This window comes from Phymastichus coffea, unplaced genomic scaffold, assembly GCF_024137745.1.
Source record: "Phymastichus coffea isolate CEN01 unplaced genomic scaffold, Cenicafe_Pcof_1.1 PCOF00054, whole genome shotgun sequence".
NCBI classification, from domain to species: domain Eukaryota; kingdom Metazoa; phylum Arthropoda; class Insecta; order Hymenoptera; family Eulophidae; genus Phymastichus; species Phymastichus coffea.
This window is the reverse complement of record NW_026706865.1, coordinates 547273-567127: the sequence shown is the minus strand read 5'-3', so window position 1 is coordinate 567127 and position 19855 is coordinate 547273. Positions and strand designations below refer to the sequence as shown.

Genomic DNA, 19855 nt, shown 5'->3' with positions numbered 1-19855 from the left:
ATCGAACGACGGAAATAAAATTCATCGCCGGGATAGTGATTACGTGAATGTAACTGCGCGGGCGCGCTTCTGGCATTTCGTTTTTAGCGCTCAGCGGCAGCGCCGTAAGTGTCTTGTAATGAGGGTATATACTCTCGAACTTTGCACAGGATGTCGTTTGTTACGTTTTGCCCAAGAGTTTACGCTCACAGAGACTCTTCAGAACGTATTCTCGTTTTCCGTAACTTTCTTTTGTTATTTATTGTCCGAGTGAAAAGTGCTGCAAAGCTCCGTTGTCAAATGCCAGATAAAACATTGCTTTACAGTTACGACTCGTTGTGGTTTATGCACTCTATAACATACACGCTAGGAAATACTTATAAGCGCGATAAGATCATGCTACTTGAGCATTTTACATCGGCTCTTGTACAACGGACGACGCGGTCACAGTTAAAACTGAAATTACGATTGATTATACACGCCAAACATGCTCTTTCCAATAATCCTGAAAAGATGCTGTTTCATCCAGGTTTATAAGAGAAGCTAATTGCATGGCTATTTCTGTAATCAAGCCTCGATGCCTACATTGAAGAAAACCAGATGGATTTTCGGCGTATTTTTTTGAAAATGCTGGAGGCGACTGATTTAGCTGTTGCAAATTGAGACAAGATGCAAACAAGATTTTAAGATACGTTATTCTGTGCTTACGTGAACTATATATCAAGGTTCGTATTATCATTCCGTTCAAAATTCGAATAAATTAATTCACAATTATACATTTCTGAAACTAGTGTTATTTGATATTATTTGGTGATCTGTTATTTATTATATAATTTATATTATACAATATTAAATTTACTAAAAATAGCAGCGATTTTTTACGACCTTAGTATTAGCAAAACTTTTCAGCATTGTATGTTTTTTTGTTGCCCCGTTGAAAACAACCCTGAACAATCTTTAAATTTAATTAATATGTTGATATTTTTTGAAAGAATATTTTGATTTCCGATTCTCATACACCTCTCACGTTACGATGTAAAAAAGAAAAATTAAATTTTCTACATTTTATTTTATTCACTTTTTCTCTCTTTAAATCACATTTTAAAATAACACTATTCATTTTACAAATGGTAATGAAATTATCGATTCGTACTAATTATTCCAGCATAATTTGAAAATAATTCCCTTTTTTTAAAACGATTCATTAACGGGATATTTTCATTTTTGTAGATTATTATACATATTAATTATTCATAAATTGATTTCACTGCTGAAATATAAATCTCACACTTCTAGATACATAATACAGCCATTTCAAGGTAAAGAAAAATTCAAAATTTCGCGCTCTTTTTTTCATCAACCAATCACAACCATAACGCTGGACGCGACTCATAAGTTTCTTTAAAGTAAAAAAAATAAACAAAAATAAAAATAAATAATATAAAGCTAGAGAAAAGAGAAAAAATATATGGCCCAACGAATTGTTGAAAATTGGAAAAATTAAATCACTTTCTTCAATAGTATAAAAATATACGTATCAATCATATATCGGATACCTGCATATGAGGCGATTACTTTCTATCTAATTTTCTCACCAAACCACAAATTTAATCAACATATGGGACTTTTGCTCTTAAGACTCGCGGACTGACTAACGATCAGCCAACAGTGTGTACACAAGCAATTTTCGAGTGTTTTCTTTTCGATGAAAAAAGCCCTACCGGATACTTTGAATGTGGCGCATCTGCCGGCTGACACCGTCTTTCTTTGCGGGGAGGTGATAGCAAAGTGTAGACGCAGACAGCTGGCGCGTGTATACGCTCGTGTGGTTTCCTGTGGAGATTCTCGGCGCCGTAAAATGTGTAAAATTTCGATACGGGGGTTTCACGATCATTTACAGCTTTGGGAATGAGATATAATAGAGCTTATGTTTTATCGTCTCTCGTGATTATAAATTGTTGCCATCGATTTTAGATTTTCGAGCTTTGAATCATGCCTTTGATTTTGATTTATTCTACGGTATTTATTTCAGAATGTATTACGAGTACTTTTGTTGCTAAAAACTTGATGAATTTCGTTTATTTCATGCAATGTCTTGACTGCTAATCATTATATTTACAAATGAAAATAAACATGAAAACAGCTATCAAGTTCCACATTAGTTTACATTCCCAGCTTCATTTTAATAGCTAAGCTAAACAACGGAAGTACCAGTTGAAAATTAACTTGAACACGCAAACGGCCTCAATGCATGTATGCGCATGAGAGATAACCGAGCGGACAACAGCTAAGTGCCACCGCCCGTGAACTCTCCTGTTGAATTTGTTTTCGTTTTTTTCTTTTTACCTTTTCGATTTCAATTTGCAATGCTGATGTAATGGTATTCTTGGCTGGATTTGTAAGTCCGCCGACGTTGTAATCGTTTCTCTCTTGCTGACGCGACACGGAGTGCGCGAACCTCTATACACTTCTGCGGCCTCGAGTTTGAGTTACGCAGATGCTTCGAGTTTTTTCTTCTTATTAACTATGCAATTGTCATTTGTCACGAAATGTTGTCTGATAATGTGAGTATGTCGATGGAAAGAGCAACTTTACTTTAGCTTTTTCATTGTTTTCAATAGGCGTAGTTTTTTTGGAATTAGGTACGAGTTATTTAATTGAATTGAATTACGAAACTAAAATTTAGATGTTGATTTAGAAATAATGTGTTTTGTTGTAATGAAAAAAGTGCTATAAAAATAAGAAGATATATTAGGGATCAATTTGCCGAAAAAGGTAAATTTGTGTCTGCTCATAGATGCTAATGAGATGATCGAGTAAAAAGTTAGTTAAATCATAAGAAAATCGACTGTAATGAATATTCCTTCAGAATAAGTAGCAAAGAAATCAAGAATCATTCGATTCAGTAGCTATAATTCAAAGCTCATAAAAAAAAAACGATCTATCGCCAAGTAATAACTAAAAAATCACACCTAAAAAAATTCAATAAGACGAACGATAAATAATGTCCTTAACACGACACATACAAAAACACAACGGTTTGGGAGACAGCCAACACACGATAGCACCCCCACAAATCCACACAGGCAAAACGTCATAATTTTTATCCTGCGAAGCATCTCTCTCTCTCTCTCTCTCTCTCTCTCTCTCTCTCTTTCTGCAACAAAGGTGTATTCGGCACACCCAACCGGATGGAGAGAGAACCAAAGTGAGTAAGTGCGTTATGGCCACCCACACAAGAGCTTTGGAACAGCTGTTCGCGGAAATAAAGAGGGTGACGGTCAGGGATTTTCTATTCTCCGAGGATCCAAAGGCACAATATAATCGGGAAATTTTTGATGAATGCTTTAGGCTTTTTGAATTTTCAAAATGAATAAACTGTTGTTATCTTGTAATATATGAGAGGGTTTCATGTATAGATATTGCGTGTTAAAAAATTGATGACAGCTTTGGCGACTTTATTATAACTTTTAGGTTTAAGTGTGGTATTAATTTGGGATTATTTGGATCAGTCAAAAGATGTATTATCGACGATGAAGTTGAATTTAATAACGACGAATCTAATAATATGAACTGAGTTACTTCGAAAAAATCGAAATCTCAAAATAAAGATGAAAACATTCTTTCTATTTGCTTGTATAATTCAAAATTGTTTAGCTTGCATCAGTGGAAGAAAAGTAAGCTCCTCAAGTACATATCTAATTGAATTTGGATTCAAATACTGCAGTGTAATGCGAAGCTCGCGTACTCATGAATAAATTTCTCAAGCAGCAAAGCATCCTGTGGACACGTGTTGATTCGAATAATTCGGTTGTTCAACTCACGACTTGTTCAGATATACATTTCTGCAAGCTGAATGACATGGAGGAATCAATTCGTTTACGCTGCGAAAACCGATGCGTCCATTCCACAGCTCGGGTATCCATTGAAGCTTCATATATGTACGTGGTCAAGGTCGTGATGGTATAAGTGCATCGTAATGCTTTAGCTATATGTGAATCACGTGTCAAGATTGTTGGCCTTAATGCGCTTGACGAAAGATTATTTCATTAAGGTAATTGTTTTTCATATAACAATATTGATGAAAAATAAGTGGCAGTTGATTTGCGAGATCTGAAAACTAGACTAAACTATTGATTCGTATAGTTCCCAAGAATGAATCTCCACGTATCCATTTGTCATTCAAGTTAATATTGAACAAGAAAAAAAATCAATGAACAACAGGAATAAAATTCTCTCATGCATACATATCGTACATTCTCAAATTCAAAGCGTACCTTGAGAATCATCTGCATACAGATTGTATTTTTTTTTCTTCCGGCGTACGCCGTCGGCATAGAACAAACGGCATACACCTTGACAGAAGAGAATTTGAATAACGCCAAGTTTTATCGGGCACGCGTATCTCTCATGCCTCGATAAGAATGACGACGACGACAATGACGACTGCGTACGTGACGCGCGGCATCATATAAGACTTGAGTAGTTTCATTGAAGATACGAGCATTCAACAACTTCTGCGGCTCTTTTATTTTTCCCTCGTGGTGATATAATAAAAACCGCTAGAAAACGATTCTTTTTTCTGTTAATAAAGTGCAACTAGTAATACAAGTTACCTTTATTGGATAAACAGAAGTAGATTGCGTCTTAGGTAATGAGCATTATAATTATTCGTCATTTCGACTTTGATATGGCAGAAAATGCTTATATTTGCGGTATGTTCGTTCGAGTTAACGGAAGGCTTATCATATTGTAAATACATAACTAAATCTGTTGTGAATGACTCGTTAATCATTTTATCTTTATTCTATGCTAACGAGTTGATTAATGTATTTAGTCGAGCAGTTTTATTGCGGCATTTAGTGCTGGATATACGTTTACAAGAAGCAAATCTTTTTTTACGACATTTTCGAGTAAATAGGTATGTGCATAATTTAAAAGTTGTATCTGGCACTTGAATATTTATTGACATTCATTCATAATTATTAGAAAATTTACTTTAACTTCTTTATTGAAAGAAGAGGCCAAACTATACGACAAGGAAATCAAAGATAAGCGAATTCTAATTATCAATCCCGATCCATATGTCTGATACGTCCAAAACACGCCAGCAAAAGAAATAAAAAACACGTCTGTCTACCAACATATTTGAGCGACGTTTAACTTGACCAAAAAAAGTTTAAACCCAATTTCGAAAGTAACGAGATAAAATCATCTTGGCATGCTCCCAGAAATAGAGTAGGTGCACGCGCGTTAGCGAAATGACCCGGGGGTACTCATGCACACGTGCCTATCACAGGAGCAACAGCAGCAACACGCAACAGGTGAGTGTATATATAGAGGGGGCGTGGAATAAATCAGCTGACGTAGTTTTCTCCCGTATTGTTCAGCCGTTGCTACTGCTGGTGGTGCCGCTGGTGCCGCTCTTCCTACTCCCTCTGTTTTTTGACGATAAAATCAGCTTGGAAATGCGCCACATGGGAATACCGAATGACATCCGGCTGCGTTCGGAATGCTGGCGCTGCTGCAACTGCAGAATATAAGGCATTGTGTTTATAGGGAGCAGCTTTACCCTTTTCTACTGATTGTGTGTGTGTGTGTGTGTGTGTGTGTGTGTACTTTGATGTCTCGCTCGCGCATGAATGAATATGTAATGAGAGAATGGAGGATTAATGGAATTTGATTTCAATTTGGATCTGAGTATTTTATTGTTATGATCATCATGCATGTGTATTGCATTTCAAACGCTACTTAGAAACGTATACTGAGATCATCGAAACACGAATGGAAACGAAAAATTAAACATCAGTTCCTTATCACTCGAGCTTACTTAATTGCAATACTATTCTCAATCTTACGTTTAATCTAATAACACGCCAATTGACTTGTAAGCTACATCGAGTTCATAGTCTCAGAAGCTAGTTCCGCTCTGATAATCACGGGTACACATATATGTATGTGACCTGGAGGCTCAACAGCGGCACAGTGTGTGCATATAATATCTTCAAGTGCGCGCATTGACCGCGAATCACTACGCGAGTTTCGCTTTCGAAGAAAGTCATACACAAGCAAAGTTTGAGTGACGCCAGCTCGAGGGTATGCACAAGCTTCATATGCATGTAGTAGCTAGCTATTAGCGTATGGTGATTAGTAGCTCATATTTTTTTGGCTGCTATGAAATTTATTTGAGATTTCCTGGGTTCTCGCAGTATTCTTAAACGCCTATAATTGCCCATCTGATAGTTTTATTTCAGGTTGCTTTAGATGCCAATCATAAATCTTTGCTTGACGATCAAAAGCGTTCTCATTGTTTTCTATCAGTTTTCCTGTGCTTGTAACTTTTAAAAAAATTAATTAGATCGACTGATGGAATTCAATGTTTTAAGTTTCTTAGAGTCCTCAGTTAGTGATTGTAAATAATTACATTCGACTATGCATTCAAATAAACTTATCCAATAGAATGTACAGGTCAGATTTACTTTACATAAAATTGGCAATTATCAAAAGCATAAAGAATTCGTTGTAAGTTGACTTTTAAATGCAAAACGTTCATAAATACATTAAATTTTATTATTATTAGTAATCCCTTATTCGATCGTAAAAAATTAACATCATTCATGAAAAAAATCAAATTACAGTACGAAACAATTCACGTATACGAAGATTAGTTTTCCCACCCATCCCATGTATAAAATATATACCGAAGAATCTTTTTGATCTAGCGCAGATATCTCCTAAGAAGGGATTAGAACGGCGGCGGTGGCAGCAGCGGCGAACGGCATTGAGGAACAGCAGATATTACTATCAAGGGTGCCAAGAAGTAGATAGGACAACAGCCACTGTGCCTTCATCTACTTGTAAATTATTTTCAGCAAACAATTATTATTCATTCGCGGAAGCGAATGTTAAGATTTAGTCTCCCGGTAGAAAAGAAGCAACTTGTTCGCACAAGTACGTGTGTGAGTAAATAAACCAAATGTGATTTGCGGGAGAACTTCAATAAAGATTATAACATTTTATTTCTAACTCACTTTTAAGTTGATGATAAATAAACGGGTCAATGAATCTATTCCATCTTTTCATTTGTCGCGCTTATAAGTCTTTATTTGATAATATCATCATCGCCATCAAAAGTACTTAATGTTGCTTATTGGACGCTTCATTAAAAAAAATAATAAAAAACGCAAAAAAGTAATCTACTAATGCAGTTGATAGCATAGTTCTGATCGCGCTCTAGATGGAGCCATTGAAAATGTGTTCTTTCTCATTGGGAAACCATGTTCTAAATTAATTCAGCTAGTAAAGTTACATTCATAAACTTTCCGGCCGCTCGAATATCTTGTGGGCTCTTTAGATATATTCAACTAATATATTTTTTGTATGTTTTAATGATACTAAAAGTGCGTCGGTTATTTCGATGATTTTATTCGCGTATCATGCACTAAAGTAGATTTGTAGCGACACCGTATTGTCGGATGGCGAGATTTTCGCATTCGAATGGTTAACATTTTTGCTGTTTGATTCTATTGAGCAACATCTCTCTAGCCGAGACTACTCCTAATATCATCAGCCTTCAGTCTGCTGTCCGTCGAACTAGCGTACAAACTAGCATCAAAAATATGATTTTCTATTTGCCTTATCGCCGAGTACCCTGGATCAGTCATCCATGTTATCATTACCGCTGGGATTCTACTGACTCCAGTGAGAAGCGTTTTTGTTCAAACTCGTCAAATCAAGTGTATATTGACATATATTTTTTTAAGGCTGCGAAATTTATGTGAAACTCTGGTTAATCATTAGTAATTTAGAAAATAAAACAGTTATTTTCGTTTTCAAAAACTTGTTGAGAAAAACGTATATAGAATCGTCCTAATGATTCTTTATGATTTTCAAAGAAGCATTCCGCTAATCTTTCTTCCTTCTTTATGAAAATATAACGTGTAAAACAAGTGAGTACATTATAATGAAAATAAATTGCAATAAAATCGCCAAAACAAACACTATCTGTTAAATATGAATTAGCTGCAGTATTCTTTTTACTGTCCACCATTATTTACAATTTCGTACTATCACGTTCACTGTCCATGTGCCATTGTAAATATTATGAAGCACTCAATGAAAATAAGCTCTAACGAATCACCTGCTGATGCGATATTGGAGAAAGGAAAGCAGAGAGAGTAAGAGAGACATTGAATAAACGGTGCACTCGATCAAAATAACGAATCGCGACTGACGTATGAACGAGACCCGAAGCAAAGAGACGGAGAAAGTCGTTGGCAGCTAAATCGAACGTTCTCTGACATTGGACTTCTGAAGTAGTGGTTGCACCTGCATTGCTGCTGCTGCTGCTGTATTTCGACATTTGCCGCGCGCGTACAGCGACTAGCAATGCTGCTCCATATCCGAAAACAAACGGTTCATGTTCTTCGGTAAGATCGGTATCTCCAAGCTATATACTCGATCTAGTCTATATACTTGCGGCTAACGGCAAGCGAACCATAAGATCTTCTAGACGAAATCGCTCAAAAGAAAGATTATTTCCTTACGGTTCTTGCGAAAACATTAATGCTGTGTACAAAAAATCTAAACGTTATATACACGTTTGCTCAATGTTAAGAGCAACTTTTCTTAGTTTGATGAGTGATCATTCAAGCCTTTGTTCATTTCTACAACAAAAAGAAGTTCTCAAGTTCGTGCAAAATATTCTCAAATTAAAAAAGTTATCTATTTTCCTTTGATCGTGTTACTAATGGTTTTGCATCATTGCGATGCTTCTGTTGGTCAAGAAATGACAAAACTCCATTCTATTCTAATGGAGCATTTTACGAGCTTGGTTAATTTATTCTCGTGCAAAATCTGAAATTCCATTTGCAATTACCGTAATGACGATTAAAAATAACGTATTGACATATACAGCAGTCAATACACGTTGCACGAATATTAATAAAAAATTGGTTGACAACGGATTATCATAATTTTTTATGAACTTTACATACAACAATAATTATATTTTAAAAATTCAAAAAAAACATCGTATGCTGACAAATAATGAGCTGCTTTCGAGATTCTTCCGAGGCGAACAACAAAAATAATATATTGCTTCATTCACGCAATCCCTCATGCCGATATTTATGACGCAATTATTGACGTGCAAGGGCAAGGGGCGACAACCTCATGCATGTAATCAACGATGTCGCACGATGGGCTTTTTTGCAGTGTCCGTATTCAAGAGAGTTCTGAAATTGAGAAAAGGAAGGGAGAAGGGAACCGATGGTTATAAAGATACTGCTGCAAAGAAATGAAACGTCTCCTCCTTCTCTGCGGAAAGTCGAGCACGCGATTGCAATCTCCTTCGACGTAGCGTTTGGTAATATTTTTCGGTTTATATATAAATATATTAGCGTGCACAAGACCCGATTTAACGGCCAGAAATATTTTAATTCTTATTTTTAATAGATGAAAAGTAGCGTGCGCTGTTGTAGCAACTTGCAGTTATTCCATCTTTATTAATCGCATGGTGACGAATTCAGTGTACGCCATAGAAAAACAAAACAACGGATGCTCTAGAATCGACCGGTGAAAATTTCTTTTTAATGACTTGTTTCGTGCAATTTTAAAGCCCTTTACAAAATATATACATATATTGTTCTACTGTATAGCAAAAGCTAATATACCAAATAAGGAAGCTCTGCAGGTCTTAATCGTTCGTTACTTGCTCTCAGACAAGCGCGCATCGCGAGATAAGGGACGAAGACAGTACAACTCCATTAATGTCCAACTATCCCTAGTTCCACTTTTACTTGTGAAACGACGACGACGACGACGAGCGATTAATAGTGGAACTATAGATAGCGAGGTAGCAGCTAGAGAAGGAGAAAATGAGACTTTGCGCGAATTTCAATATATTTTTTTTAGAACGATGTGATGAATAAAGTAATCAGCCCCGTGTGATCGCGAAAAAAATCTTTCGTTTCTAATTTTTATATACAATTTTTTTTTCGTAATATAGACTGACATCAACGTTAATTAATCTTATTCCTTGAACTAGAAAAGATAAACAAAAAGGCTTTTTTATACTTGTACAATGCGTGCATTGTCCATACCATGCATACTTATGTTCATCTCGGTGCATTTTATGTATATCTTTTGACATTATCCATAGATATAATAAACAATGGTTATTGTAAAAACTTATTATCAGTTAGATTATAGTTAAATCAATAAAACAAGGCTTGAAAAATGCTTGATAAGCTTGACTATAACAATATACATTCTGTACTACCATTAAAACGCCATAATATTGTTCAAAAAGAGCATTTTCAATAAGTCTAGACTATAAATGGACTCTATCAATTTGTAAAGCACGATTCAAGAATGAGATGGTTTTTCGGCATTTCAACTTCCAAATCGCACCTTCGGTGCTTATTTTCAACTCTCATGCAAAAAAATTCTATCTATAACTGATGCGATAAGACTTGTTGACGAAACTTATTACAGCACTATACACTACTGAAATATACTATTTTCAGTGTTGACAAATATTATCTAGATGAAAATTTATCAAGAATTATATTATCAATGACATAGGAAGGGTTAACTTAAGTATATAATGATTCAAAGACACATTCTTACATCTATGTTTACGTTTCGCTGATGCCTTTGTGAATTTTATTTTCAAAGTATGGAAGGTGGAAGCAATAATAATCATTTAAAAGTTATTAACATTGAAAGATAGTGTCAATTGTCTGACTTTTGAAAATTTATAATTTTTATAATGTGTATTTCAAAATAAATTTTCCAAAAGACCTTTTCTTCATGAACTTTGTCATATTATTTAAAAAACTATATTATAGATCGAATAAACGATTTGTTCATACATTGTTTAAATAATTATACGTTGGCATTTTTATTACATACGAGAAGGTACAGCCCTCGGACTACAACACGTACTCTTTAACAGGAGTATTAATCGACCGAAACACAATGGTGAGACAGCAAGAGAAAGAGCAAATGAAATTTCTGAAATCTATTTGTCTCGCCGTCTAGTCTGCTGCAGAAGATGAACTGGGTAATTGCACTTCCGTGGATCTAAAATGTCTGTGGCTCCGTCACAGTATATTTTAATAACAACACAAAAACCTTGGCCCAGACGCAAAGTCGTGAGTTTACGCGTGTATCACTCTGTTGAGACTGCAAGTGCGTATTGTTTTGGTCAATACATTTGATGACGTTTATTGTGTTATTTGCTTCCATTTTCATTTACTGTACGGAAAGAAACATATTTTTGGACTTGCTTGATTTTAGCAAACATCTTTTGTACACAAATAATCTGTTTAATTTGATATATTTCACTGATTTTCTACTTATTTTCACTTTTTATTACTTTACTGAAAAAAACGCTCATTGTCAAAAGAAATATTTGTATTTACCATTTCTTCTATACAATAAAGAAGTGGGAATCGTTTTATTCCAATGAAAGCTATGGTATCGCGAAATCAAATATTGAAAAAATAAAAATATAATGAACTAACAAAATATAAAACGTAACCGATCAATCATGAGTTCAAAACACAATATTCATATAGGAGACAAGGGGGATGTCGTAGCCAATAGAGGTAAAGCGTTCCACCCAAGTGGCTATTATGTATTTTGACCCGTTGAACACGAATTTCAAGAGTGCCTTGTTGTAAAGTTAATGGTAAATTTGTTATTAATTATCTAATGTTTAAACGCCTATAAGTAGTTATTAACAGATCTATTAACATTTTGGTAATGGCCAGAAAATTTTATTTAATAAGAAATAAAAGTGGTTTCTTTCAGATTTAAAAATTTTCAATAGAGCTCGAGATATTCATATTTTTATTTGACAGCTGCATTACACGCTTAGCGCATGCTTTTGCGCTTGCGCCGTTTACGCCGTTTGCGCCGTCTTATTACATAAATTGCAATATTTTGGGTTCTACGCAGAAATTTTTATTGTTTTGAAAAATGCTACTTCTTTATTGCGAGTTTAAGAATGCACAGTACATTTTAAAACATGCGACCACAAGTAAATGTTGTAATGTCATTTAAACAATTCATTTGTGAATAACTAATGATACACTTCTCGATTAGCCACCCTCGAAATTCGTGTTCAGCGGGTCAAAATACATCAAAGTTACTTGAATGGAATATTTTAGGACTATCGTTCACAACCGCCCGCCCCCGCCTGGTTCTTACATGTCACCCGCGTATGCGAAAAACCAGAGGATAATGCGCGTACAACATTCTCACATCATCGATAAAGTGTGACAAGACCACACAGGCCAAAAGGCAAATAAGCAATGGTTATAAAAAAAGGAGAAGTCGACTATATACATCGTGGGAGAAGCTTGGTGGCGTCGCACATCACGGAATGACAAAGATGAGACAAGACAAGTTCGCACACACATGCACACATGCACACATGCATACACATACCTATACCTACACTCGTATTAAAATCGCACGGCACGCCGTTGGAACTGGAGACTATGCAGATGACAGCGAACTTCGGATATATAGCTGGCGAGGTTACTTTTTTTTATTCTACATTTGCATGTAGCTGCAAGCATTATAACTCGCGGACTTTTTCAATGATTAATTAGGTATTTATTTCGTGCTTGTCGGATGGATTTCTGATGGGCTGAGTTGTACTCTTATTTTTTGGTGATATGTTGAGTGTAAGAGTTGAATGAAAAAATTTCTATTTAAGTACTTTGATATTCGCTTTGATTGTAATATCGTGAGCAATTATCAGCATATATAGATTATTAGAATATTTTAATGGTGGTAGATGTGTTAGTATGTTCTTAAGCTTCTTTAAAATTTCTGTGTAAAATGGATTATCATTATTAAAGTAGTAATAGTCAATAATAAAATGTACTGAGGAACACATTCAAAACGTGCTTAACAGTAATAAAATTAACGGGAAATTTGATCTATTTTGACGTAGCCTCAATAAAATTTAAAAAGCATAATACATGAAAACTTAGTGTCTTTAAATTGTAAATTTACGAAAGCATTGACTATTCTTTAAATATGCTTTTGATTTTCAAATAAATCTACTTTTTCTGCAACTTTACATAATTTTAAAAGAGTAGTTCATAGATTCAACTTTACGAGGTTCAACCGACACAAAATAGAGCAATCTGCATTATTTTAAAATGTAAAGTCTAATCCACCAGTACTGTCAATAAATCCAAACGAAATCTATTTATACAATCGTGAGGATCAGTCGACTGTTCGGCTCATCAAGAAAAACGGCTGTTTGATCGTGCAACTATACGCGCAAGCCTCTTCTACTCTGCGCATAAGAAAGAAAATTCCAGGCCGTGCAATGCTGCTATGCTGCTGCTCCTGTACCGCGAGAGTGCAAGAGAGCAGCAGAGTTGCCGCCTATATATGCTTTAGCGAACCTGCGAAGTTAGTGGAACGACCGTGGACGGTATGCAATCTGGTTTCTCTCTCTCTCTCTCTCTCTCTCTCTCTCTCTCTCTCTCTCTCTCTCTCCTCTCGCTCTTTTAGAAGAGACGTGTTGTATAGTATACCGGCGCGTGGCACGCATTGCGTGACTTACTTGCTTTTTGCTCTGCGACAATCTGATCTACAATAACGATAAAATGTTATGTAATTGTATCAGCGTGTGTCTGTCCAACTGAAGTTCTTTTCCACGCGAATAACTGATATTTTAAATTCTTTAGTTTTGGACTCACTGACGTAGGAATAAATTTATGGTGATGGGTATTTAGTATAACTGGCGAACTGAAATAATTGAGCGTACCTTACTACCGTTATGTATGCAGAGATGAAGAAGCACTATGGTTTTTAGTATATAACTTTGCTTTCCAGAAGATAACAAATTTAAGATATGAGCTACTTTATCTTCAGGATCAACTTTCACAGTGCCATCTAAGTTACAAATACAAAACCCGTCCCCGGTAGCCAAATGGTAACAAGAAATTTGGTGCGTAAATTTTCGCTTTATTTTATTCAAATGTGTTATTAATTTTGAAAAAAATTTATATATAAATTTGCAAGCTTGGAATTGAAGTAAATTTTACATATAGTTGCGTAATGCAGTATGGCAAGTATTGAAACAAGATTTTACCAATTATATATATATATACACCCACACACACCCGTATATACAAATAGCTATACGCGTAAGCCCGAGATTATCTTCCGTTTTTGTTGCTCACAACAAATCAGAATCGAATTTAACAGGCAGTAGAGCAAAGTGCACTTCAAGCTTAAAATCGGATAAACGTACAGTACAACGCTGGAGTGCAACAAACAATAAAAATCTTATCGCAAGATAAAATATGAAACTCAAGTAATCCAGTTTGAAGAAATATAAGAAAAGAAAAAAAAATAGTAAATGATTGATGAATAATAATAATCAAGCACATGCAGAAAAATGCATCTCCTGTTAATCTTAATGTTTACGATATTACTCGGCTCTGACAGAGGTATAGTATCCCCGACAGACGAACAATTTGAAAAAGTCCAATTTGTCAATCACTCTCCGTTCAGTGTGCCTCCTCTACCGCAGGACCATAAACAAAAATCGAGGTGTCAAAGGGTTCACGAGAGAAAGGGAGATACAAGGTAGATGCAGTCGAAAATGAACAAAAAAGCCACGAGGAAGAAAATATACTGACGGACGAAACATGTTTCGGAATCTCGAAGCGGCATCGCGTCGAGTCGCGTTCCATTTGTTATTACGCTTGGTTACTCGTGCGATCGATAGCACTTGCGTACTGCAAGCAGCGCGGCGCACCAATTGATCGATATGCCCACAGGGTAAACCAAGTATTACGGCATTGCCGAAATTTCGCTCATCTTTGGCGTAATCTGAAACGCGTGGAGAACATATCGGGCTGCTGCTGCTGCTGCTGCTGCTGCTGCTGCTGCTGCTGCTGCTGCTGCGTGCGGTTCATCATAGACGATTTGCCAAAATTTATTCAGATTTACGCTTTTTACAAGCTACAATTTCCTTTCCACTAAAAATGCAATTGGCAGTTTGATGTTAATGCTTTAGTCAACCTAATAGAAGCTACCACCAGTGACCGATTGACCAACTTTCAGTGTGATATACGTAAGTAAAATAGCATTTTTAAATTGAATCTTACTTGTATTTTAGCTTAATAATAATTGGAAATTCATAACCCTCTCAGAACATTATTCAACTCTCAGTCGATGAAAACTCAACTGTAATAGCACATTAGCTAACTAGTGCGGGAAAGTGGATCTTGTCTCGTACGAGGTTTACGCCTGAGCGAAGCGCGTACTCGTATCTATCTTTATTTTTTGCAAATCACACTATTCATTAAAGCCACTACTACATAACAATGCACTTTGAAAATCAAATCGACTCACGCGTTAATCACTAGCTAACTCGAAAAACAGCCGACAACAGAAAAACAGAAAACGTGAACCGATAATTTAAAACAATCGGTTCATATAAAAATATTCAATTGCACTCTCACATCACACACAGTTGCAATATACCAAAGACCGTCAAGCTAATTGTGCACACGTGGACTCTTATCGACCTAATCGAGCGACTCGCGTGACCCTGCAATGCGGCCCAGGAAGTCTATGAATCATCGCCAGAGCAAAGAGCGAGAGCAGACGATGATACAAGAGAGAAAAAAGCAACAATGCCGAGAGTGGTAATGAGAAATTATGTTCCAAGAGCAAAGCACGACTGCTGCTGTTGTTGCTGTTACCCTGATGAAGGCCCTCGCTCCCTCGCTCTCTGCTGATGTTGATTTACGCCTTCAAGGTACACGTGCGATATAAACTTCTTTTTCTTCTAGTTCCCGCAAATCTTTGCAACTGCCGCTGTCAGATGATTGTTTCTTATCTTTTTCGTCATTTGACAGTTCAAAGTTATCATTGAGAATGAGTGAGTTGAACGGTCTTGTTTGAAAATATATAAAACGACATTTGAATACTAATTTTGTTTCAAACGTAAGTGATAAGACATAATCACTAAAAGTGTCTAATGTTTATCATTATATAATTATCGATGATTGATAATGCAATTCCCTGAGTAGATATATATCAATAATAAATTCAAAATAAGTATAAAAGCAATCAGACTAATCATCATAGATACAACCTTTCTAAGTTATAAAAGTGAAAAAGCAAACATGCAAATATAAGTAACGTCATTGATTCTGAAATCGATTACGGTTATTTTTATTATGGTTATTTTTCAAACGATATTTTATTTTAATTGTAAGAAACTTCAAAATTGAATACTCTCGTTAGAAAAAGCTTATAAAATACGAATGCATTGATTTTGTAAGTACGTAAATATTCCAAACGTGAGATTACCGAACGCCAGAAAATTTCATCCTCACCTCCGTTGCTGTCCAACAATCTTTACTTTTCTATCTAAATTTAAACTCGTATTATTAGAAACTGTCATTGTACTTTGTAATCTGCCAAATGTACTCATATTTTCCGTCTTTGTTATTATTATGTTATTACATCGTGATAAGATATTTTATATTTCTTCAGATTGAGAATTATGAATAAGCCTTACGTTCAGATAATTCTTTTGAATTTTTAAATACAAATAACAATGCAAACAGTTATCATTGCAGCAAGTACTAAGAAGAATCTATAAGAAGCTTTGAAATATCAGTGCATATGGGTAAGTAAATTTGAAGATGCGGGTTGTTAGAGTACCAAGAAAACCTATCACTCATCTAAATTGCTTTAATATGAAATTCGCTCTATAAGAGATATCCTCGAAGCCCTTAAATTTGAAAGATTTGAAGGACCATAATTTAATTAAGCATGATAAACAATAACTTGATGCTTTTGTAATAAAATCGTTTTCAACAGAAATATGAAATTTATTTTTATATTATTTCGTACTCGTTGAATACGGTCAAAATTAATCAATATACTTACGTTTACTTTAGCGATATAAAGCTCGAGCTCTTTGTAAGGATCCATTTGATCGCAAGATTTTTCATCAGTTACACCGTCAGTGAGATCACCACTTTCGACAATTGTTAGTGGATTGATACTTTTGCCTTTAGAAAAGTTCGACGATATGTTCCCATCGTTTGGTCCGATGACTTTTGTTGCCCTCGGACCGCTACTGTTGCGAATAGCTTCCATTTCTCCTACACTTTATCCTCGAATCTTTAGCATATTTCCGGGTAGTTTCTCCTGAAACGATAAACATATACTGTTTAAGTTAGTCTTGATTTATAAAAACTCAAATTACTGTACAAGGTAATTTTTTATTGGCCCACATTCATAGAGTGATACTTTTTAATTAAAATGCAATCGACTATGTCAAATTTTAATATCTCACATAGTCATAGGTATTTTAATATACTACGTATACAAGACATTTGCATCAATTAAACTCAATAAGACCGTGATTGCGTGAAAGTTGTCATAAATGTCGTTATTAAGTTGGTGCAGAACATTGTAAGAAAAAAGAAGATAAACTCAATAATAATCGAATAAATATCCGAGGTATTTCAAAAAAGCAAACTAGTTTGTTTAAAACTTATCGCTAGCTTCGTTGGCAATTTATGCAATTTAAATGATTAATTGAACGATTTGAATCAATTTACAGTTAAATAAGGATATATCTTCAATATTAAATAGGATAAAATTAAACGAAAGACACGTTGGATTTAAAAATTCGTAAAAAATGTACGTTACAATCTTCATGTATATTTGATAATTGATGGTCGTATATGAAAAAAAAAAACAATATTATTCTTAGTCAAGTGGCATTTTAAAGAATCTTTTATTTTATATAACAGTACCAGTTGATGAGTCCATGATTAATGAGACACAGATTTAGCATAACCAATTATGAATATATTCAAATTTCATCAATATATTTTTACATACACTGCCCGTCAATCACTTTTGCCATGCTTACTTCAAAATTAGGCAAACTTGAAAGTTTTGTATCTCGGTCGGAAATCATCGTATTACAAAAAACCGCAGGGCATTTTAAAGGTAATTGCAAAAGCTTCCATTTAAGACGTGCAGAGACTTAAAAATGAAAATATGTGTTTTTTACAGTAAAAAAACTGATTAAAAAAATTTCAATTTTTTTAACCTCGACTTAAATCAATGCCAATTTAGAACCAGGCGGTGGAGGGCAAATCGACCGGAGGGGTTCGGAGGGTAATATCTTTCCCTTTAAAATTAGCCCCCGCGGGGTTCTATCCGATGTTTTTTAATCGAGTTACGGCGTTTTTTGCCAAGGAGAAAAAAGTTTCATTTTGTGCCCAAGAATACGAAAATAAAGTCAAAATAAAGAAATAGAGAAAAAAATTTTTTTCGGTTTTTTAGCGCATTAAAAAAATAAAGGAATTTAACTTTTTTTTTTACGCTTAGTTTTAGTTTTTTTGTGATTTACTACGTCCCTAGACATTTTAAAACGAAGCGTAAAAAAAAGTTAAATTTCTTAATTTTTTTAATGCGCTAAAAAACCGAAAAAAATTTTTTTCTCTATTTCTTTATTTAGACTTTATTTTCGTATTCTTGGGCACAAAATGAAACTTTTTTCTCCTTGGCATTTTTTTTTCAAAACGTACGTAAGTCGAAGTAATTGAGGATTGAAAAAAAAGGTTATTTTTTTACAAAAAACGCCGTAACTCGGTTAAAAAACATCGGATAGAACCCCGCGGGGGCTAATTTTAAAGGGAAAGATATTACCCTCCGAACCCCTCCGGTCGATTTGCCCTCCACCGCCTGGTTCTAAATTGGCATTGATTTAAGTCGAGGTTAAAAAAATTGAAATTTTTTTAATCAGTTTTTTTACTGTAAAAAACACATATTTTCATTTTTAAGTCTCTGCACGTCTTAAATGGAAGCTTTTGCAATTACCTTTAAAATGCCCTGCGGTTTTTTGTAATACGATGATTTCCGACCGAGATACAAAACTTTCAAGTTTGCCTAATTTTGAAGTAAGCATGGCAAAAGGTATTTGACGGGCAGTGTATGTCATAAATTTTTCTCAAGTTTTAATAAATAAACAAAACGATAAATTGCACCAAATAAAAATATACACCAACTAGTGATAATCGTTACAAACTAGTTATAACATCAAATAAAATTTATAACCGACTCGTGAGACAATCTAATAATATTACTATTTTCACATTTTACACATACGCCATAAAATGAGATAAAAAAAAGTATTGTAAAAAATTTAAATAAAGAGAAATTCCTCTTAGGTATACCTGAACAAAAGTCAAGTTACTTTATGATAAACATATAGTTTGCACGTACGCCCCGCGTAGTGCGGTTAGTGCCGATAACAGCATCGACGTATTTATGAAGCACCGCACGCTCAAGCCGCGAATTCTTCCAGCTATACGTCTAATATTGTACACGTGAACTGAACTTATGCAAGCAACGATTGACGACCAAAAGATAGCTGCAAGCGAGCGACCGTAGAGGTAAAAAAGACATTCTTTGAGCGAGGAAAACAAGACAATTTGTGAGGTGTTGCTGAGAGCTTTATTGGATAGTAGCTAACTTTGTTCGCACGTGACTTTCGGTTTTATGAAATTGTTAAGATTTCATGAAAAATTGTATGCTTACTGAAATACTAAAATGGATTCCGCTATTCGATCAATTTAGCGAAAAACAAGTCAGTTGATTACATTTTATTCTCCAAAATCATTATTTAATATAATTATTGCTTTTTGATGTTAGTGTGTTTTGTCATGATTTTTCAGCTCATTTTGTTCGCATGAACAAAACATTTATCTCCCATGAATACACAAAGTGGACTCGACTCTTAATATAACATGAAGAAAGAACAATTCGCAAGAACTTGAACTCGTGTCTATGA

At 34.9% G+C, this 19855-nt stretch overlaps 1 protein-coding gene across 2 annotated transcripts in view; it reads right to left on the bottom strand.

Moving 5' to 3' along the window:
* Positions 1–19855, bottom strand: part of LOC131665751 (rho GTPase-activating protein 7) — a 219187-nt gene that overhangs the window by 171402 nt on the left and 27930 nt on the right. For both annotated transcript variants that reach the window (XM_058937845.1, XM_058937846.1), the window contains exon 2: positions 16930–17193. In XM_058937845.1, coding sequence (XP_058793828.1) covers positions 16930–17142 — 213 coding nt within the window. In that variant the 5' untranslated portion in view covers positions 17143–17193. The remainder of the gene's footprint in view (positions 1–16929; positions 17194–19855) is intronic.